Below are 24,464 nucleotides of genomic sequence, written 5' to 3' on the forward strand. Positions count from 1 at the left end.
AAGTAGCATAGCACATGGGTTCAAAGTAATGCAGTACACAGTGATGTGGAAGACAATCCTAATCTTCTTTACCTATTACTGTAACCACAGCATTAGACATACAGTAATAATTACTCTGGTGTGCAATTAAACAACTGGAAGATGCTCATTAAGAAACCAGTGGGGATCTCTTTTGTGCAGCTTTTTAGTGAATATGTATTATTGAGCCACAGAAATACTGAAATATTCAGGTGTTCATTCTGATTAGTCCTTGTTCAGACTGCCTGTGTGTGTGTGTGTGTGTGTGTGTGTGAGTGTGTGTGCCATTTTGTGTGTGTCTGGGTGTGTGTGTGTGTGTGCCATTTTGTTTTGTGTGTGTGTGGGTGTGTGTGTAGGTGAGTGGTGTGTGTGTGTGTGTGTGTGTGTGTGTGTGTGTGTGCAATTTTGTTTTGTGTGTGTGTGGGTGTGTGTGTAGGTGAGTGGTGTGTGTGTGTGTGTGTGTGTGTGTGTGTGTGTGTGTGTGTGTGTGTGTGTGTGTGTGTGTGTGTGTGTAGGCATGGATTGGAATGCCGCAGTGCAAGCGAGGAGAAATTTGACCTGGCTGAGCCACAGTGATGGACATCAGCTCTCTGTCTCCTTGATTAGACGTAATTTCTGGCCACATAAATTACTGCCGCGTGTCACTGTGAACTTTCAGCCGATGCAATGACACCCTAATTGTGTCCCCTGCCACCTCAGTTAATTACCGCCTTGCTGAACATGCATTGTGTTTTCCCCCAGAGAGGGGAAACAAGCCATTAGAGTTTTTTTTTCTTTTCTTTCAACACTGGGTTTTCAAACGAGGTAGCACCCGGAATCAGTAAAAAAAAAAAGAAATCGGTAGCGGTACTGAATAGAAATATTCCCTGCAGTTTCGAGCAAAGTAGACGCTGAGCTGTATACGCTTCGTCAACCATGAAACTTAAATCTAATGTGATCATAGCTCCATTTGCCTTTTTCAAAGACACCAGCTTTCCCAAAATGCACTCCATGCAATTTTCCACATATGGCAGGTCACTAATGGGAACAGGAAATGCAATTTCAGACCAATCTCACGATGAAAAAAAAACGAAGGGCAAAAACACACAATGAGTAGTTCTTGGCCCCCTTTTTGGACAAAACTTGTTCCTGTCATCTGCTTTCCCTCCCCTTTAAAAAAACACTCTATTTTTTTCCAGTTCACTTACCCTAAACTGACAAAAGGCCGTTTTGGTCCCTGGTCTGGTTTGATTGATTCCTGGCGACAGATTTGATATTACCTTTTGTTGCTAATCTGCTGATAAGACGTTTCAGAGGCAGCTGTCTGGACTGCGCTATCTCATGCTCCAGGTTAGGCTGAATGCGAGATAGCTTGCACATAGACACACCTTGACAGTGCGGAGACCATTTTGACTGCTGCCGTTCTGCTCTGAAAAGAGACCGATAGGGATACTGACAGTCAGTGCGGTGATAGTGTTTACTCCAACACTACCAGCATTGTCATCACTTACACTGTCCCGGACCTACAGTACAGAGCGGCGTGTGCAGATCTCATGTTCTGATGGAGCAGCGAGTGCACTGGAGAGTGAGTGAGTGTGTGTGTGTGTGTGTGTGTGTGTGTGTCTATGTGTGTGTGTCTATGTGTGTGTGTGTGTGTGTGTGTGTGTGTGTGTCTATCTGTGTGTGTGTGTGTGTGTGTGTATGTGTGTGTCTATGTGTGTGTGTGTGTGTGTGCGTGTGTGTGTGTGTGTGTGTTTGCATACAGTATGTGTGTGTGTGTCTCTATGTGTGTGTGGTGTGTGTATGTGTATATGTGTGTGTGTGTGTGTGTGTGTTTTAAATTGTTTTTGATGTGCTACTGATGTGTGCCAGGGATGGAGCGTCTGGCACGCCGGGGGTGCGCTGCGTTTAGTTTAGCGTGATGCATATCTGGCAGGACGGCGGCGAAGCTCTCGAGGCTTTCGTCCAGCCCCTGCCAGCCTGCACGCGGAGAGCGTTGCAAATCAGATAGGCCCCCATGAATCAGCCACTTAATGCCCCATTCCTGATCTTACATATGCAGACTGCAAGGCACTCTCCATTACAATCTCATATTTCTATCCTCCATTCGTTCCACCCTGCACCCCCTCCCTCCTCTCTTTGCACCATAAAAAGCTGTGAGTGAGTGCACTAGTGCATATATAGTAGCTCTGGATGAAAATCAATGGTAAGGAATTACAGTCTGGTAATGAACATGATCTTTCTGTCTGGGCAGAGAGCAAGAGCCAGCCGTGCTTTTATCGCTCCTTGGCAGAGTGACCTTCCTGCAGGCCTCTGCTATGGCCTCTCTCTCTCTATATATATATATATATCTCTCTCTCTCTCTCTCTTTTTCTCTCATTAGAACATGGTCTGCTCTGCCACAAAGCAAATGACACTATTAGGTATCGCAGCCTATTTCTGTCACGTGAACTTGGCAGACTGAGAGCGACAGAAAGCCCTGGTGGTCCTTTCTCTACATCAGAATGTTCCCTTTTTTTTATCCGTTTGCTCCTCAGGTCAAGTGGGATGTGAAAGTGTCTGTGTGTAGACCTGTGAGCATGTACACTTAAAGTGACCTTTAAAAGAGACAGGCCTGCCCTTGTACGAGGCAGCCAGATGACAGGCCAGCCGGAGAGGCAGAAGGAAGCCTTCCCTCCTTTCCCTTCACCGTCCCGGAGTCTGAGTCTGATTTCATCTTCACTCGAGCTGTGCTATCCCTTTCATGGGCTGACGGAGTGGCCCATATCTTGTCATTACATTACTTTTCCCCGGCATAATTGCAATGGTGATATCCGCAGGTCGGCAGAGGCCACGTGCTAGTGTCACCCACTCTTACACAGTTATGAAACGAGTTTTCCTCTCTCTCTCTCTGTCTCTCTCTCTCTCTCTCGCTCTCTCTCTCGCTCTCTCTCTTTCTTCATTCTTTCATTCCCATTCCTGTATTCCTGTCTTTCTCTCTTGCTTTGCTCCGCTCCCCCGCATTTTTTTCTTTTCTTTTTTTTTCAAATTCAGTGTGACTGACCCCCAGTGTGAAGCGAGAGGATTAGTCATATAATCTATGTTGAGAGAGCTAGAGGGGAGAAGGAGCGAGAGAGAGAGAGAGAGAGAGAGAGAGAGAGAGAGAGAGAGAGAGAGAGAGAGAGAGAGAGAGAGGAATAGAGGGAGGAATGCAGAAACTGAGAGGATGATGTACTGTTTGTGTTCCAAACAGAAAACCTCTTCAATGAAAGCATCAATGAGCATGCATATGTATGTGCATTCAGAATCCATGTTAATATTCGCCATGTCTGGTTATGTGCTGAAGTAATTGGCTTTGGTTCAAATATGTCTACTTATATCAATGATGATGTGTACAAAACTGAATTTGCTTGTCATTTCCATAATATTATTGGTAAATATAGTTTAGACTAACTGTATTCTAGAAATGCAGAAGCTGAAACATTGAAGATTGATTTTAGACAGTTAAATACATTTAAAAAATACATTTAAATGTACTCCTCAGTGATTAATGATTTTTATTCATTATTCATTATTTCACAGGTGTTGAAACCTGACTTACAATGGAAAAACTGCTGGTCTGTCTGTTAGTCCTTGGAATGGCAGTGAAGGCCCAGACTTGTCCAAAGCGCTGTGTGTGTCAAGTGTTATCGCCCAACCTTGCCACCCTCTGTGCCAAAAAAGGGCTCCTCTTTGTCCCGCCAAACATCGACCGCAACACCGTGGAACTCCGCCTGGCCGACAACTTCGTCACCAGCATCAAGCGGAAAGACTTTGCCAACATGACGCGGCTGGTGGACTTGACGTTGTCACGGAACACCATCAGCTACATCACACCGCACGCGTTCGCTGACCTGGAGAACCTGCGCGCGCTCCACCTCAACAGCAACCGGCTGACGCGCATCGCCAACGACACCTTCAGCGGCATGTCCAAGCTGCACCACCTCATCCTCAACAACAACCAGCTCATGCTTATCAGCCTTGGGGCGTTCAACGACCTCCTGGCTCTGGAGGAGCTTGACCTCTCCTACAACAACCTGGAGTCCATCCCCTGGGAAGCCATCCAGCGCATGACCAGCCTCCACACGCTCAGCCTGGACCACAACATGATCGACTACATTCCCGAGGGCACCTTCTCGCTGCTGCAGAAGCTCAACCGACTTGACGTGACATCCAACAAGCTCCAGAAGCTTCCGCCGGACCCGCTCTTCCAGCGGGCGCAGGTGCTGGCCACATCGGGCATCATCGGGCCAACGTCGTTCGCGCTCAGCTTCGGCGGGAACCCGCTGCACTGCAACTGCGAGCTGCTCTGGCTGCGGCGGCTGCAGCGCGAGGACGACCTGGAGACGTGCGCGTCGCCGCAGCACCTGTCCGGACGCTACTACTGGTCCATCCCCGAGGAGGAGTTCCTGTGCGAGCCGCCACTCATCACCAGCTACTCGCCGGAGACGCGTGTCCTGGAGGGCCAGCAAGTGGCGCTGCGCTGCAAGGCGCGCGGCGACCCGGCGCCGGCCATCCACTGGATCTCGCCAGAGAGCAAGCTGGTGTCCAACACGTCGCGCACGGTCGTTTACGCCAACGGCACGCTGCACATCACCATCACCACGGTCAAGGACACGGGCAAGTTCACGTGCATCTCGACCAACCCGGCAGGCGAGGCGCAACAGACGGTCGAGCTGACCATCATCAAGCTGCCGCACATCACCAACAGCACCAACAACATCCAGGAGACCGACCCCGGCTCCTCGGACATCTCCACGTCCACCCGGGCAGGCGCCAATGGCAGCAACCAGACTGCCGATGTCAAGACCAGCCCAGACAAGCGTGTGGTCATCGCCGAGGCCACATCCTCCACTGCGCTGATCAAGTTCAATTTCCAGAGGAATATCCCTGGGATCCGCATGTTTCAGATCCAGTACAACGGCACCTATGACGACTCTCTGGTTTACAGGTAATGACTTAAATGTTTTTTTTAAAAATCCAAATGGCTGCTAAATGCCACCGACTAAAAGGCTTTCAGCTTTTACCGCTGATGACTGTTGTGTGAAATGACATTTTTATAAATCTGGCTATTCAGGCTCTTGTGGCACAGAGTAGCCATGTGAGTGTTCTTCTAAAAGAAATACAATAGAAAACAATTAGCTTACCTAACAAGCAGAACTCATTTTGGCTGCCAAACAGTTTCAGACTGGCTAAGGCCTTTGTCCGAATAACGACACCATGCCAAGGGAGTTACAGTATGTAACATCCAACTATGGGGTTTTACACAGATACACACACACACACACCCACACACACACACAAACACACACAAAGACAGACATGTACACAGCCTACACACATGACATACAGCATATCAGCATATACTATGGGCACATATGAACACACTCAGACACCCAAACACATACACACACACACACACACACACTCACACGCATACGAATGGACACACACACACACATACAGATGGGCACACACACGCAGATTATGAACAACATAAATTATGAATGCAATCAATTTCCAGGCTGAGAATGGAAAGTGGTTTGAGCATCCAAAAGAACAGGAGCAGAATAAAGAAAAGCAAAAGTGGGTTGAAAGAGGCACATTTTCCTAGTAGCTCTGAGACACTAAGGGGTGTAGAGGCCTTTTTGTTTGGAGTGCACCCGAGCTCAACCCCCTCAATAACTCCAGGACACTCGCACAAGCAGATTCTCTCGCCAGTAACAATTAACAGTGACAGGAGCCAAATGGGAAAGAAAGGGAAAGTGTGCCGGCGCCGGGTGAATTAACAAACAAATCCATCACTTTTTTTGTGTTTATCTAATAAAGAGGCGGGGATCAATCTTAACATCCAGGGTAGATGAAGGCGACGAAGGGAAATCAATCCCTTTTTCCCTGGTCCCAGTACAAATCTAGCTTTGAGGGGAGAGTGATAGTTCTGCTGTTGCTGCTCTCGGCTGAGCTAGCAGCCGGTTTCCAATTCCGTTTCCACTCTAAGTGTACTCAGTGATTTGTATTGTGAAGTGTGTTTGGATTTGCATCCTTCAAAGTATTGACAGAGAGTTAACAGGTGCTTTACACACAGAAGGATGCGGCGATGACCGAAACACATTATTATGACTCTTAGACATTGGTCTAGAGAGTGTTTGAAGGGGGTTGGAAGATTCAAGAAACATAACAGATAAGTGCTAATAAAGTTATCACACTCTCAAGAGCTAGAGGAGGAAGAAGAGGAGGAGGATGAAGAGGAAGAAAGAGCAAAAGACATCTCATACATACCAAAAAGCAGATGTTTTAAATAGGCTAGTGAACACACAGATAATGTGAAAATGAAAAGGTTCCTCTCAGTTTCTGAAGATGGAAGTTTATGTAATGTAAATAGCCCATGCTAATGGCAGCCACCATGGAGAGGTTTCCCCACAAGCATAGCAGACTAGCGAGATGTGATAAATATATACATAGTGGAATTAAGGCAAAAATCAGTTTGAGCTTTATGAAGAAAGCATAATTTCCATATTTATGAGTTTTTGTTCCATGCACCATCTTCGACTTAATGCATGCAGCCCTTTAGGGGTTTGAGATTTATTTTTTTATTATTATTTCAAGCTAAGTAGACTATACTTGTCTTATTATGGTCCCAGCCACAGACTATGCTGGTGAAAATAAACTCACAACAACAACAACAACATAGCTAAAGGTAGAGTCCACAAGGTTGTTGATATTTTGACTCAGCAATGAACGTCCTGAGGCAGTAAGCAATGTATTGATCAGCTGGAACTGTTATCGGTCTGAGCCACAATATCTGTTTGGCATTTACAACAGGAGCGTAGAATTGAACTGAGTGTATTGGAATACAACGGCGGACCTCACCTTTAATGCATATTGTGAACTCCTCATATCAATTAACCTACTGTATATTGCCTGGTAAATGTCTCATAACTTTGATCAGAGGTGTAGCCATGTCGCCTAACCCATGAAAATCAGCAACAAACAAAGCCCTTTATAGTGTATGCAATCCATTTGGACAGTTACTGTATTGCTTTCACAAACAGTGCTGTACATTATTTTTATTTTAGGTTGCCTGTTTAAAAACTAGCTAGGGACAGCAGATGGATATTACCCCATACTGCTTATTCTGACTCATTTACAGCATTTAATCAATGTTGAGCGATGCACTCTGTTCCTATGAAATAAATAAACAAACAAATTCACTAATTAACAAATAAATAGATACTTAAACTGGTGGAACTGTGCTTTAAGAAACAGTTTTTGTGGGCAGAAAGCTGTGTTCTTGCCTGGGTGATGAGTCCCACCGTAAATCGGGACTTCAGTGCAGTGTCACTGCTCTTATTGCTGCTGCCGTGTCTGACATCGCTCTCCCACCGACAGTCCAGAGAGGATTGGTCAAATCTCAGTGTAAAGCAAACTCTGCAGCCTGCACAGTTGAATATAAATAGGAATCTATAAGGTCAGGATTAGTTAAGAAGACACAGAAGAAATTCAACATGGCTCCCTTTAGTCTAGTTTCATGGGTCCAGTGGTGCTGTGTCTATTTCCCAGTATATGAGAAGTAATATGGAACCCCTATTACACATTAAAGAAATATAAATAAATAATTATTTAAACCACAGCTGGGGCCCTGTTTAATATCCCAGTAAACACATTTGGGCCATTTAATCTAAATGTGATACTGTGATGTTTAATTGTGAAATTTTCCAAATGGATTCTCAACAAACAGGGCAAGCAGCCACCACCCATCTCTTATTATACGTGAAGATTTTCTAATAGGGTTCATAAAAAGCATTGACACTTGCTAGAGTTTTTCTAATATAATTCCAGTTTTCTTCCAGCTATGAGACAAATGAATAGGCAGATGAGAGGAGCAGTCCCATAGCACTCATGTGACTATATTACACAATAGCATCATTTTGAGCTCCTTAAAAGGGTTTAAGGATATTTGATTACTATTGTGGATTGTCATGGGGGACAATGTCAAAACTAGGTCTGCATCTCCTTCTGCAAAGATAAATCATTTGTCAGAATTTACAAACAATGGATCACCCAGTAGGCTTCTACTAGACATGTATGGGTAATAGATTATATTTATGTAAGGTGTTATCTTTACATTTCTATAGGATTATAAAACAGATAGATCACATCCAATACACTTAGCCTGACTGAATTGGTCAACACAGATTATAATCTGCGGTAATTTATGGTGGCTCCATCAGCACAACCAGATTATGTGTGTTTCCTAAACTTGGGAGATCATTGGCATCATCACGTCCTGTTCTCACGACACCGCACAGCACATCTGTGTACTGTGAACCCCATACCATCTGTCACTGCAGGCAATCGACACAATGTGCATCAGAGTGCATGTTGTCCTCAAACTGTATACTCTGAGCATGAGCAAAATACAGAGCCTTGGCCTCGTTTATCATATCTTAAGTTGTTGACGATGATAGGTAATCGCGTTAAGAGAGCAGTCACTGGCTGTGTGATTTAATGCAGTCATGAGGCTGTGCTTATGAATTAATGACGAACATGTAAACATTGTCAGCCGTTTCGCTCAAGCCAGGGGGAAAAGGAGCAGCATACTGGATGTCTTGTTTTCGAACGGCGGTGCCTCCATAAGCCTATCATTCTTTCATGCAATTTCATGGTTTGCTTATAGATTTGTACATGGACGCCCTCACGCGTGCTCGCCTGCTTGTTTGCCTCCTTTACGCTCCTGTTCGCCTCTCCCCATCATTCTGCTCTCATTCTGCCACGACTTGACTCGCTCCTTATTAAGGCTTGTAAAATCACTTTTGTTTCTTCAGTTTGCTTATCAGCGGAGAGCAGAGCATTGCAGCTTTCGTCAGTCATAGATGCAATCTCGTGAACACGTCTCCTGAGGGTGGATGTTTTTTTTGTTTTTACGATTTTTTAAAATTACCATATGATCAGTTGTCTTTTTAATTACAACTGGATATTATTGTTCTGTTGAGAATCTACAACCTTTTGGCTTTCAGGAAATTTTGATTAGAGTCTAAATGTTTGCCCCAGGCCTGAATGTGTGCTATTGTTACAATATCTCTCCTATTAACTTCCCTTTCGCCCCCTCAATTAACATTCTTAATACTGTAGCTCTCATTTATACAGTATTCTATTATGCTTCAATGAGAACAAAATACTCTGTAGATATGTATAGTGTATAGGGCATTGGTAGCATAGTGGCTAAGAAGCTGGGCTAGCATGCAGTAGTCTGAAAAGTTGTGGGTTCAATTCCCAACTTTCACCATTGTGCCCTTGAGCAAGGCACCAAGTTGCCCCAGGGTGTAATCCATTTTAATATAATTGACATGTGTAAGTCACTTTGGATAAAAAAAAAGTGTTTACTAAATGATTAAATATAAATGTATTGCACTCCTACATCAACCGTGTTCAGTTGTGAGAGAAGGAAAGCACAGTTAGTAAAGAGTAGCGCTGGTAAAAGGATCGTGGCAATAATGGCCCAGTCCCACTGGCGTGGCTGGAAGTACACTAAGATCAAGTGTAGCCTAACTCTTAAGTGTGCTGAGAGAGGAAATAAACTAAGGGTGCCTCATTCACGTACCAGCCTGGTAAAACTCAATACAGTTCTATAGAGAGGGAGAAAAAGCCCACTGCTTTTAGGACAAGTACAAAGCACTGCCACCATTTCAATCATGCTGCAGTTAATTTTGAATTCAAAGTTTTTTTCCCTACCCTCTTCTCTTTTTTTTTTTTTTTTTGAATTCCTGAAGTGTTCTATGAGCTGGATAAAAGGAGCGCCAGGTGCAGCATGGGCACTGTTGATAAGAGGAGAGCATTGTTCACGGTGACGGAGCGTCCCTTTGAGAGTTACACAGACCCGGGGGACAACTTAAGAGAGCGGCATGGTCAGAGCAGATCCACAGCGGACGCTCTCAGCCAGCCACTGAAATGCAAAACTCATAAAATGCCCCCACAGTGAGACAAGAGGAGCTACAGTAGTGAGGACATGCCAGTGATGGCTGGCTGATATGTGCGGTCCCCTTTTTTTGTGGATCTTTGAAGATTTTTTTTGACATTGTATTACTTGTAATATCATTGATGAGATGCATTAAATAGTGGAACCAGATTTGAAATCACTGACATTTTTACTGTTTGTGCACCATTTCAATATGTACAGATGGTACAGTTGGTTAGTGTTTTGACCTCTTAAGTATTTAACCTCACTGCAATAAAATCAGTGGATAATTAAAAGTCGCCGTTTTTATTAAAGTTTCTCTGGATCCAAGACACAGGAAGGCATGAATTATGTTTCTTGGCTGTCATCACGATGACTCATCCCTTTGCGCCAAGGGACAAATAGGCTCACGGTGTTGTCTGTCTAACCTTTAGCAAATGTCTCACTGTCTAAACCATTGATAAAAGTCAAAGTTATCTATAGAAGCCGTGTAACATTTGGATAGTCCTTATTATGTCTAGAAAAATCCATTCTTTGTTTCGGAGGTGCTATCTGGCAGTAAAATAGTGGCCCACACAATGTGGTGTACATTTAAGTTTCTTCAGCGAACTGTATTTTTGTGCCGTGTTATGACTTACAATCACCCATTTTTGACTGTCACTCATTGAGTTTATTTATTTGTTTGTTTGTTGTTCCTCACAGAATGATTCCTCCCACGAGCAAAAACTTCCTGGTGAACAACCTGGCGGCCGGCACCCAGTACGACCTGTGCGTGCTGGCCATCTACGACGACGGCATCACCTCGCTGACCGCAACGCGCGTGGTGGGCTGCGTGCAGTTTACGACCGAGTCCGAGTACCTGCGCTGCCACTTCATGCAGTCGCAGTTCCTGGGCGGCACTATGATCATCATCATCGGCGGAATCATCGTGGCCTCCGTGCTGGTCTTCATCATCATCCTCATGATCCGCTACAAGGTGTGCAACACGAGCGACTCGGCCAAGGGCGGCCGCATGATGGTCACCACCAACGTCCACTCGCAGACCAACGGCGCGCAGTCGCAGGGCTGCACTGTCACGCCATCCGTCTCCAAGCAGACCATGGCGTCGGGGAAGGATGGAGGTGGTGGGGGAGGAGATGGCGGAGGAGGAGCCGGGGGGAGCCAGAAAGGCCCTCCGCTGGACACGCTGACCCACTCGTCGGAGACGAGTATGTCTCTGGCTGAGTGCTCCACCGCTACCTCGCAGCAGCTCAGCCAGGGCTGGACCACCACGGGCACGTCGTCCGGCACGCTCAAGAACAAGCGCAAGGGCGCCGCGGCCAAGCAGCCCGCCGGAGGCGTCCCCGGCTCGGCTTCGTCCAGCGCAGCCGCCACCGCCGCCGCCGCCAAGAGCCCGGAGCCCAGGGTCGAGGCGCTGCTGAACGCGGAGACGCAGCAGAACACCAACCGCAACAACTCCACTGCCCTGCAGCAGCCACCGCCGCCCCCGATGATGGCGCCCCCGGTGGCGGGTGGGGGATCCGCGGCCCCCTCACACCCAGCCCTGGCCCCCGTGCGTTTCAAGGACACGCCCATCCTCCGCAGGGTCCATCCGAGGCCCTCCGCCTCCAAGTACCTGACACTTCCCGTGGAGGGCTCGAGGTCCAAGCGCAGGTACTCGCTCAACGAGGACCTGTCCAAGCACCACTGCTACGTGGGCTCGGCCAAGTTCGGCAATGTGTGGTCGGCCAAACGGAGCCTTTCAATGAACGGCATGCTGCTGCAGCCGGACGTGGAGGGCGGCAAGGGCACATACTCCAGCGCAGAGTGGATTCTTGAAAGCACTGTGTGAATGTAAACGTGGGACCGAGTGACCGTGTGTATGTCACTCATGTTTATGTATGTACGTGTGTATGTTGTTATCAAAATAAGTGTGTGTGAGTGAGTGTGTGTGCTGTGTTTTGCATCATTTTTATTTCCCCTTTTCCCTTCAAAGGATTTATTTGTCTACTTTTTGTCTCTTTTTTTATTTTCATGAAGAACAACAGACAGTCGGAAGAGGCCTGACTAATCAAACCCATCTCTTATTTTTCCTTTCTTTGCGTTCACCTCTCTACAGGGCGCTGTTGCCACAGTTCAGTAGCCTTGGCACTTTTCACAATCACCTCCATTTCAAAACCAATGACCGGAGAAAAAGAAATGCTTTCACATTTTCTGTACTTAGACTTTCCATACTTACCTTGGCAAGAGAAAAAAAAAAGCATTGGTGCCTTCCTTTGCATAACAGTTGTCCTCTTGCCAAGCACCAACCAAGAAATGAGTTTCGCACAGATCAAGAAATGTGGTATCGAGGAACCAGAAAGATTTCACAAAAAGCCTTTCTACTCAAGGAAATAAACGTTTCCTTCATACTATAATGACACAAACACACACACAATTACAAAAAAAGAACAATTATCAAAGGACTTATTACAGGACCTGTTATTAAATTCATATTTTTTAAAGAAAAAAAAAGTATTCTTTTCGGTGACGTTGATACTGCCTTTGTTTAAAGGCTATAAAACTATGTACAGGATGACAACATCTGCTGTGTTGTTACGTTGTGTAAAATAAAAAAAAGAAATAAGTATACAAAACTGGTGTCTCAGTGATGTCACACATACAATACTGTCTGGCAAAGTCTTCCAATGAGAAAATCCCTATGTTTGATTGTTTTAATGTATATAATCCAAGACAGCTGCAGTGATGTCTTCAGAATGAGATCTTATGCCTATTGTATAATCTAATCTCAATGGAAGGCAATGCAATGTTGCAATGTACAGACTTCCTTATTTTGCAGGAAGCACCCAGAAAGATGGAAGCCTCTGAGCTCATTCGTCTGTTAATACCATGCCACCGAGACACCGTTCTGCCAGCTGTGAGAGTTATTACGGCGCATGGTACTGCCTTGCACGGGCAAAGTGGACAGAGAGACATACAGGCCATAACCTTTGCCATTCGATCAAAGCTCTAAGACCATGTTTGCAGCTGACGCATATGCAAGCAGTTGTGGTGTTTCAACAGACCAGACTAGGCCAGATTTACAGATATAAAGCACAAACAGATTGCATATCCAGAACGCTCAGCGACTGTTGATATGAATGTGCACTACTTGCTCCCTTTGCCCATAAGGGATTGTAAAACTGTTTTTTGCGTTTTTTGCGATTTGCATGCAGATTCTGATCCCAGCCATATGACCAGTCTAGGGCAGCCAAAGGTCTCACGCCTGACATTCGATCAATCGCCAGTACTATTAAATCCAACCACCCATTCTGGTCATTTCAATTTTTTATTTATTAATTGATGGGTGTTGAGTAATATTGCCAGTAATATTGACACTTTTAATATTATCAAATAGCATTTGCTTGTTGGAGTTGTCTACTGTTACTCTGTGTATGTGAGTGATCATGGGACAAACAGTCTGATTGTCACAGTGTTTGACACCCATGATGACCTTCTGTAGGCCTCCTTAAGCTCTAAACACTTAATGTTAAGTAGCTTTGGAGAGGATCTTCCCCTCTCCTCCTCCACATATGGCTCCTGGTTACGGGTGGGATGAAACACGTGCAAACCCCTCTCTGCATCCACACACACATACACACACACACATACACATACACACACACACAAACGGCTCCAAAACCTATTTCCCTGTCTCCATGGATGAGCAGGAAGACTCATTGCTCTAGGGCTGTAGCTGTGTGTGTGTGTGTGTGCATGTGTGTGTGTGTGTGTGTGTGTGTGCATGTGTGTGTGTGTGTGTGTGTGTGTGTGTGTGTGCATGTGTGTGCGTGTGCGTGTGTGTGTGTGTGTGTGTGCGTGTGTGTGTGTGTGTGTGTGTGTGTCAGGAGCATCTGAACACAGTGGCTGACAGCCATGAGATTTTAACAAGCCAAACTTCTAATTATTTACTCCCTCTCCATCCCTCCCTCCTCCCCCCCCCCCCCCCCCCCCCACACACACACAAATACTGTACTTTCCCTGTCTGTCCCACCCCATCGTCGTGTTTTCTTGCAGGGAAGCTTCCCTTAATGAGCATGTGCCAACTTGTGGGGAGGGATGGACGGAGGGATAGAGGGAGAGATGTGTGGCTGGCAAGGAAAGAGAAAAGAAGAGAAGAGAAGAGAAAAGGAGGAAGACAAGTGGAAGAGCCAGAATGCTTCACAGGAGAGCAAACGAGTGCATTGATTTCCCAGTGAAGCAAGTTCAATTTGTCCACACCCTGATCTATTGCAGAGTTCAGAGGCAGGCATGATGAGGGCTAGGGAGATCCCATTAAGTCCAAAGTAATGTGCACAGCATATACTGTATGACCTGTGTGTGAAAAGTGAGTGGTATAAAACCCGTAGTGTGCATGTATTGGGAAAAAAAAAAACATCTGCAAAGTAAACATAAACATAAACATGAGCTGGCATCAGCGTGCAGTGCATGAGTGCATTCTGCCTGAGCTGATGACATGATCCAGGCCAGGACTATGCCATATCAAACAAACATATGTAACAACTAGGGGTGGGCGATATGGACAAAAAATAATATCGATATTTTTTGTGATTTTTAAGATAAGTCGATATCCTTTAAAAGAAATTTGTAAAAGTCTGAGTTACTTTACAGCTCATTATTTATGAATAGCATCAATACAATAATAACAAATAACCTAACCTGTGACTTTTTAACCAAATCACTCTGACACATTTCCAATTCTGCCCCCACTTGTGTGTGTGGCAATGACATGGTCTAGCCAGCTACATTAGAGAAGATGAATAGGCCTAGGCAGTTTCCCAAGAGAAAGTCTGAAGCTGAAGTTCCCTTCAAAAACCTTTACTTAGGATTCACTGTAAAACTAAGCAGACCAACAGAGTACATCTCAGTCATTTCCTTCAAGGTTTTGTTTAAGAGAAATCATGTAGGCTAACATTCCAAGTTAGAGAATAGAAAATAATGCGTTAGCTTATGGCTAATGTATGCGAAATCCCATAGAGATGCTAACGGTTAGCATAATCGATATTAGAGCGAACTTAAGTCCATTTACAAAAGGGGTTAGGCCTACATGAGAAGAATTCTTTGTTTACAACTGACTATTAAAATACTCAAAGGCTAATGTTTTCTCTCCATATAATACCATGTAGGAAAAAACGTGACTCATCAATGCTACTTGAACAGAAGTAGTTTAGCTGCACAAAATCCCAAGTAGCCTACCTCTCGCTGCACAAAATAAACATTAGTCGTGTGTGTGACAATGTGGACCCACTAGTGATCATGTGACACTTGCTCTGCTTCTTCTCTCGCATAGCCTACACCTCCTGGATTTAGTGAATGTATGGGGTTTCAATGCGTGATTTCGAGTGTTTTTTCCCATAAGTAATTTAAATACTCGATAATGTAAATTTGCACATCGTTAAAACAACAATCACGATATTATCGCAGACGATATATATCGCCCACCCCTAGTAACAACATGCTGCTCTTTCCATTAACTATTAACATACACGATTTGTTTGCACATATTTTTTCTGTATTTGTGTGTTTGTGTGTGTGTGTGTGTGTGTGTGTTTGTGTACATGACTGCATGTCTGGGCCTGCATGTTTGTCTTGGGATTTATATCTTGTAATCTTTGGTGCAATGGACACTGTTGCCACCATGCCAGAAGATGTGATTGAGACATATCTTAACGGTCACACGTTAATTAGAGATAATGAGATTATCCTTATGGGGTACGCAGACTTCAAACACAGAAACACGCTCACACTTTTAATAAACACTAGGTTAGTCAAGTTCACCGGGGAATGGAGGAATGTTACAAGGAAGTTAACAAATGGCAAATGGTGATATAAATAGTTTAGGTTTCGGTCCTCATAGCCTGAGTTGGCTTAAAGGAACCATATGTAAGATTGTGGCCAAAACTGGTACTGCAATCACTTTCAAAATACTGAAGAGCGGTGTATCCCCTCCCCCTCCCCCCTGACTCGAGGTTGCACACGCGGATGGCGAAACACTACTGACTTCGTGATTAGTAGATAGATGGAGGGTGGCGCATCAGTTCAAAACACAACATGACATGACAAAACACAGCATCAACAACAGTTGTGGGCTGCAACTTCCCTTTTTAAATGACAATATCCTGGCTGGACTACTGTTGTCAGTGATATAAGTATTTGAAATGAACATGATTTCTTAATGTCTAGTGACATATCAGGGGCATTTTATGATTAATTGAAATATTTTTCTTACATACGGTTCCTTTAACGCTGCAGATTAGTACTACAGAATAACACAGCAATCTAAATACATTAACACTGTTTAGTAACATTGGCACAGAACAGCAGCATGCACATGTGGGAGACATGATCTGTCATTATACATACTGTATAATGGTCCTTAATCCGCCATCTCTGTATTTGTCCCATTTGTGATCTGAATCATTAGGAAGGATTTGTTAGAATTACAAGACCACACTGTGAATGAAAAGCAAGGCTTGTAGCTAACGTTAAACTTAATATGAATTCTGCAATACAATCACTCTCCTGACAAGGCAATGTTGGGGTTTAGTTAGAGGCTTTTGTCCACTATAGATGCATAAATGTAGTCAGGATATGACACACTGATGTAGTGTTTCTGACAAACAATACATGACGTCCCATGAAAAGAGAAAGCTTAGTAAAATAAGTGTTTTTGAAACAGGCCCTCACCAGTAAAACCAGATATTTCCATCACTAGCCTGGAAGCTAGCCCAAACATACCTGTCAACATTTAGCTTTCCAAAAACAGGAGATCTTTTTTTTTCGGGGGAGGGGTGTCAGTGTTTATACCGGATCTGTGTTTGCATAATTAATACGTTTCATACACGTGCAATAACACTGCATTTCGGTCGTTGCTTTTACCTTACCATTACCTTACGCATGCCAGTTACTGTATGTATCCACCAGCTGCCTGCCTGCAGCCTACTTCCAAAACTCCAAAGCTGCTTGCTGTTAGATTTGGTTCCGAGGGCACAAGTTCAGTGTATCAACAACACTCAATAACAGTTTATGTGATGTGTTAATCAATTAAATTCCCAACAATATCACAACAGCTAGTTCTGGAGTAGGCCATTCAACTAGCCCGCTTGCTTACGACGAGACTCAGGCTGCGCAGTCGGCACCCGCTTCTTTATTTGGGTTTTGGGTTGCCAGCTTTTAGCCTATGACAAAACGGTTGAAATTGAAACTAAGTGATCGTGTATGTGTAGGGTGTATTTCATACACAATCTGGCAACCTGAATGGATCAATGATTTTAAAATTAAGTTTGGATGGCCATGCAAATTACGGGAGTTTTCCGGGAGAAATAACAAAACGGGAGGGTGCTGGGAGATGACCTTGAAATATGGGAGAAACCCGGGAAAAACGGGAGTGTTGACAGGTATGAGCCCAAATCTACCCAGCCCCTTTATACGAGGATGGACAGAAAAGCAACAGAGTTGTAGTCGTCCATATCACCTGAGCACGCTTGGGTTGTAGTCGTCCAAATCACCTGAGCATGCTATGGTTGTAGTCGTGCATATCACCTGAGCTCGCTTGGGTTGTAGTCGTCCAAATCACCTGAGCACACTTGGGTTGTAGTTGTCCACATCACCTGAGCACGCTTAGGTTGTAGTCATTCATATCACCTGAGCACGCTTGGGTTGATTTTGTTCACAACAAAAAGGCTGCCGCAGGAGAAGTGGGATGTTTAGATTACGATATTCTGTTATACTGTACAAGATATTAACAGCAAAATAACATGAACAGAAAACAGTGTCAGGAAGAAGGGTGTTTTTGCTGTCCCCCTTATGGGATTCACATATTTCATTGGTCTGATCAGTTAGGTGTATCCAATTGTCTACTCCCTGCATCGGTTGAAACATGCCCCATAATCAAATCCAAATTATGCATTACCAGACTCAAATTCTAATGAGAATTCAAGTCTCGCTACGGTAGGCCAACCCGTCACAATAATTCATGCGAATACATATAACTTCCAACACAAGGCTGATACAGCAGACTACAGCATCTATGAGTCTTTGATTGGACTGTGGTGGAGAGCAAGCATATAAAAACAAGGGTCCACAATATACTCTATCTACTTGTGTTGTTTTAATAAATCATGGCATAATCAAAAGTAAAAGTGCAGAGTACACAAAATCAAAACAATGCACAATATTTTTGGGTTAATCTCTAATGTACAACAATGCCTGGAGCCCTACAGAAACACAGAAGGGATTTCACACTCCTTGGTTACCATTTGTGATGTTCTACACCTCACTGAATTTATATTTCTTTTGCATAGATTATGTAGATTGACAATGTGTTGTACATGGAGCATATAGTTGTTGGTACTACCCTTTGAGAGAAAAATCCCACACATTCTTAATTCATAGGACAGTCATGTAGCTAGGCTATTTGTTATAGGCTTTTTCCCCTATGCAGTAAGAATCCCCCTTATGTTGCCACGATACAAAACAAAAGAAGGCACTTCTTAGTGTTAAATAATAGAGTTGCACGCTTTATGTGTTTATGTGTCAATGTTTAGGCTACATGTTAATGGTATTCACTCAAAAATGCAATTATTCGTCTTTCTGCCACATGCTTCTTCATATCGGAAATAATTACCTGTCCTGAACGTCAGTTCACCTGGGGTTACCAGACAGCAGAGTTTAACACACCCCTGACTTCCTCAGCGTCAGCATCTATGAGAGATGCATCTTCTTTCGATTTAGCTTTAGCGTAGCTGTTGAGAAAATTAGCCTCAATAATGAATTAGCTTGGCTAGCGGACCTGTGGCTGCACAGGTAGGTTTTGATCATGTGAAGCTTGGGCAGAGTGGTCTCAGGGGGACAGCAGAGTTGACAAAAAAGTTGGCTCAGGGCAATTCCACGGAAAATTGACTTTTTGTCACATCCATAACGCCAGTGAAATGCCTTGGCATTTGTATGATGTGAATGATAACATTCATTGTTTGTGCATTTTTTCTCATGTACATTCTTCAGCCAAAAATAGCAAAATGCTCAAATTTCATGTAATCATTCACATCATACTATACCATCACATTTTATTAGCGTTATGGATGTTACAAAAAATGTAATTTTCCATGGAATTGCCCCTCACAAAGCACTACACAGCAGTTTCCTAAATGCTGCCCAAAGCAGCCAGGAAAGTATTGTGGGGTCTGCGGCGGACTTTGGTGGCAGCTCAAACAAGCCTGCTGCTGATGGTGCAACAGTGGGACCACACCACACAGTAGTTTATGTGTTTCACAAAATGCAATATTAAAGACACAGGCCTAATCATGTTTCCCTCTGTCAGTCAGGAGAGAAATATAGACCTTCAACTGCTGAAGGTGTGATGTGTTTAGGAAACAGACCACATATGAGATAAAGTCTTATGCTTACAACAGTCACAAAACACTGATGGCTGTTTCCCCAGATAAAGCATGCAATAATTAATTTATGTTTGTTGGCATGAATGCAAACAAACATATGGAGTTTCATCATACAATATACATTGCAGCAAATTGAGAAAAATTGCATTTTTTTTAATTGTCAAATAATGAACACAATAATTACAGTTTAATCGCAGTCTTTACATATTATCGAACATGGGAAAGATATATCATGTTTCTGTAGTTAGACGAAGGAAAACATCTGGCACATTTTCAAATGATTTGGAGAGGCTAGTTTGAAACCCTCTCAGGCAGGCTGTGCAGTGCTGATATATGGGAAAGGGACTTGTGGCAAAGCACAAGCCATCTGCACTCAGCAATCCTTGCTGGGTACATAAAATATGCACTCACATGCTCAAAGGATTTCATGTAATGCATGGCAATATGCTAAAAAATGACAACCTCCTGCACACTGGCATATTCAGATTCTATCTGTCCACTCTTTTTTTCACTCTCCAACACACAAACACACACACACACACACGCACACACACAAACACACACACACACGCACACACACACACAAACACACACACACACACACACACACACAGACATTATCTCTCTCACCCATATGCACACAGAGAGAGAGAGAGAGAGAGAGAGAGAGAGAGACAGAGAGAGAGAGTCATGCTGTCATACACGCCAATAGGGGCATTACACCATGTAGCAGCAGTCGACTCTATTCATTAACATCCGGCGTGTCACAGGGCTGTGCATATTTCACACCTTTTGTCCCAAAATCCGCAGGTCGCTGCTGCACGCAGGGATTAAAGGACATATGCAGGGTGACGTGGCAATTAATTTCAAAGTGACGGCCGCGTTTTCAAATAAGCAATTAGCCATTCTCTCTTATGGCCCATCTGTCTGGGGACTCATCCTCTTAGTGAGAGAGTCACGCTCCGCCCAGAACCCCTCAGCCTGCTGTAAGACCTCCCCGCCAGCAGATTAACTCTCATGACTCGATGATGAGTGACCCCTCGATCCTCCTGTTCCAGAGTATGAGCTGGTGGGTTGACTTTAAACTGAGTACTATGTATACTATAAATGATTTATGCAAATAAGAATGGAGGATTTCAGGAGGGCGTGGGTTTACTGTGTTTGCTCTTGAGGCATTGATCCCATTACTTAAATGTTGTTTGGTCTACCTACCAGATTAGCTCCTAGTAAAAAACAAGACAGATGGACACTTTTATAACTTAGTTGTACTTTTCCCACCCGCGTTGTGTAAATGTGAAAGAAAGCAAAGCATTGTGTTTCCTCGTCAGGTGTGTACTTTCATGGTACTTCGACAACCAGATCAGGGACCATTCATGTTCTTAAAAAGCCCTACACAGATGGACAGTTTAATTACGGTGGTGTATGCCTTGGACAATGAGCATGAATAGTTAATGTCATTATGAAGAGTAAAAAAAAAACACTGCTATTTAGGTGAAAACAGCAATGGTAGAATCCACACTAAATGGATAGACTGCACCATGGCAGTCTATCTGCTCTTACCAGAGGTCATTATATTCTAAGTGTATCTAACTACAAATGGCTGGATCACAATAGCCAAAGCTGGTGGATTTGTATTCGGATTCGTAATTAAAAACAAATGTAGCTAAGAAGAAATTACTGACAACTGCAGAACACATTTTGCCTGCGTCAAGCAGATGCTAATTTGTCCATAGATGAGTGAATAATGTAAACTTGCTAAGCGTGTCTCATCACGAGTTCAAATGAGTACGACTAACAGATGCCAGTTTCCTCCTCAGTCATCATAGTTTTGTACTGTAAATATGCATATGAATGGAGTGTAATGAACTCATTGAGGGTTTCATGCTAAAGCTGTAAATATAGTTAGACCATACAACATTACACCATACAACATTTTCAGGAAATTCCTGGAAAATCATGCATGCACGATTAATTAAAGGTATACCAAAGGTAAACGTATACCAAGGTATTTTTGGAGACTTTTGGAGACTGTAGAGTTGCAATATATTTATATTTTATTGTTGTAAATAGTTGTAAATAGCCTATTTCTCATGGCTTGTTTCCCCTGTACACAATGAGAGGGTCTGGCTGCAGATGACATGGAGAATGGAGCCACTATAAAATGGAAACAAGTGACCTCCACTCCAAGAGCCTGCCCCCTACTCTGCCTCTGATTGGCCCAAGAAGATCTGTCACACATACGCATCAGTCAAAGCTTGCCTGTGGGTTTTCCCAAAGCGCCGGACAGGTCAACAACCAATCACTGCTGTTATATAGTTGGCTCACAGGTTAGATAGTTGGCTCAAACACCATTTTAGACGTGTTTTGGGATTACGATAATGGCTCTTTAAAAATGTACAGTGTCTATTTCTTGCCAACTTTCACAAGATCCAATATGGCTATGCTAGGTGAACGATTCCCCTATTACAAGTTTGTTCACCATCAAAGATGAAAGGTGAAACACTTGCATTTAAATGTAGACAAATAGCTGATGAACAACTTAACAATAAGCATGTCAGTCATGTTTTATGACATTAGGCCTATGTGCCCAGCCTTCAGACAGTCTTAGAAGCCTAAAAACATATTTTCAAGGCTGCTAATTTTTTTCTCATAGTATCTCAAGCCGGGCATACAGTCAGCATACATACAGTTACAGGAGGGCACCTTTTACTGCCTTTTACCTCAAATCAAAAGCATAAGCTGTGCCAGGAAATATTCCACATCTTGCTTGTCACTGAAGGTCATCAAAGAACAGATGCCACTCTGATATCATCTCCGATCACAGCTGCACCCCTGGCATCATTGCACGTCTGGTGTTGCAGTGGGGATTACTGTCAAACGTGATTGACGCTGTCAATAATCCTCTCGTTCTCATTGCCAAACAATTAGCATGATTAGCTGAGGATGGGAGTTGGAGTATGTGTGTGTGTGTGGGAGGGGGGCAGTTTCTATCTGTTTGATACAGATCGTGGTGGCATGAAGAAACTTTTATATTTCTTCATTGCTTTTCATCATAAACACATCAAAATATATGAGAAAGTACAGCATATAAAACAACAAAACAAACTCTTCCAACCGTGTTAAAGGAAATAATGCTGCTACTTGGATAGATCAAAGCATGTGTGACACACCCAAGATATTTTTCCCATCGTTATGCTCAGCCTTCCTGCTCAAAGCAGCCTGAGAGCCTGACAAGTCAGCACAGAGAGAGAGAGAGAGAGAGAGAGAGAGAGAGAGGAAGGGAGGGGAGCACACGGAGAGGCCGGTAGTACCTCTCCATGTCATTAGTGCCTTCACGGTAAACCCTCCTCTCAGTCACTGCCACAACACTACCGCATGTCCTCAACACATAACGTAAGCTGGCACTCTCGATTTCTCACTCGTTTTCTCCTCAAGCGGATCGATGCGCTCCTCGGCCCGTCCAGCACTTCAAAATCATCAGTGGAAGGGAAGGGAGACGGGGGGGGGGATATGTGTTTATTTGGATCTCATATTGCTCTGGGACCACAGCACTGTATGATTGAGCGTGGAGGGTCATTACAGATTGATCGATCATCCTGGGCAATGATCCGACAATATATATATATATATATATATATATATATATATATATATATATATATATATATATATATATCACTATATCAGGTGAGCCCCTGTGATGGATTATGATCCATTTGTCAGGCCTGAATCACTGAGAGACTGTTAGTGTCCAGCAGGGTGGTGCGTTAGCGTAGCCTGTCAAGTTTGAAGTATAGAACAGAGCAACAAACACACCGCAGTGACTGGGAGATGTTTTACAAGCAGAGAGGTGCGATGTGCCTTGCCTACCTAAGTGTGCACGTGTCAGAGCCCAGGTGACAAATCGGCTTTTTTTTTCTTCTAAAATGTGTTTTTTCCCCTCCCTTTCTCCTTCCTTCCTTGGCTGGGTTGAGCTGAGGTGACCTGAAGAAATGCAAGCGCTGGGACAACCACAAAAGTTCAGTGCAGTCCCTTGCAGAATACTAATGAGGTGCATTCAAGTCAGCAAAAACAAAGGCGGTTTTCTTTACATAATAATGAACATATTTTCCAGGCCCAGGGAGGGATTATCTCGCGTGGGATATCAGGCTTTACATTTATTTATGTTTTTTTTTTTCTTTTTAATCAAATGTAATTTAGTGTACTGATATAAAGTGTGTCTTAATCCTGGGTGTTGTGCCCATGATCTTGGGGCTCTTAGCACCTGGCACTACCCTTTACAAGTTAAGTTTAATCATTAAACTCTAATCCAACACATCTCTTGTCAGATTCTTGTCAAAATGCTCCTCTCTGTCCTCTTTGTGTGTGTTCAAAACACACAGTCTGGCTCTGCAAATGAGAAACAAACAAATCCATGGACTATAACACCCAATTAACATATTGCTTCAGGAACATAGAAGAGAAGAGACGTGTCATTTATTTATTTTGTAATGGGGGGGGGGGGCGGGAATTGTGAGCTGTGCTTATATGTGATAGGTACACCAGGTAATAGCAAGGTGCCAGTGAACTAGAGCTGTTTCTGTTGCCAAACCATATGATATATTGTATCTCATACACTTTAACCCAAGGCAGTGTCCTGCTGAGACCAAGCGGTAAAACTTTAAAGCCAGCCTTGTTCCGAATCATGGGTGCTCTGCTTATGAATTGCTTGTCCTGAGAGACATTCTGCCCACATATCCCTTCAGGTCACGACCCAGACAGGCAGACTAGTTTTTGGATGGTAGAGCCCGAGGCTGTATTCTCAGTTTGTTTCTAGCCGACTCTTACCAACAGCAGGCGCTCAGAGAAATGTTGGATGTTTCTGAGAGGGCACATTCCTATTTGCATTTTGCTTTTGTCTTTTGAATTGTCTCTGCATAGAAACAGCCATTAGGCACACTTATCCACATGTGCCTGTGTTTTATAGGCCTGCCATATAAACAGATATTTGTTTCATACATTCATTTTATATTAAATACTTTCTTAACAATTGCACTATACTTTGCTGTGGCGTAACTGGCTACAGCGTCTGCACCACATTT

At 43.8% G+C, this 24,464-nt stretch overlaps 1 protein-coding gene across 2 annotated transcripts in view; it reads left to right on the top strand.

Annotated features, from left to right (window-relative positions):
- lrfn5a (leucine rich repeat and fibronectin type III domain containing 5a) overlaps positions 1-12,542 on the top strand; it is a 43,972-nt gene extending 31,430 nt beyond the window's left edge. For both annotated transcript variants that reach the window (XM_042073397.1, XM_042073398.1), the window contains exons 2-3: positions 3,559-4,966; positions 10,673-12,542. In XM_042073397.1, the coding sequence (XP_041929331.1) occupies positions 3,579-4,966; positions 10,673-11,801 (2,517 nt within the window). In that variant the 5' untranslated portion in view covers positions 3,559-3,578 and the 3' untranslated portion in view covers positions 11,802-12,542. The remainder of the gene's footprint in view (positions 1-3,558; positions 4,967-10,672) is intronic.
- Positions 12,543-24,464: the final 11,922 nt, after the last annotated feature.

The sequence above is a fragment of the Alosa sapidissima genome, chromosome 19 (assembly GCF_018492685.1).
Source record: "Alosa sapidissima isolate fAloSap1 chromosome 19, fAloSap1.pri, whole genome shotgun sequence".
Classification (NCBI taxonomy): domain Eukaryota; kingdom Metazoa; phylum Chordata; class Actinopteri; order Clupeiformes; family Clupeidae; genus Alosa; species Alosa sapidissima.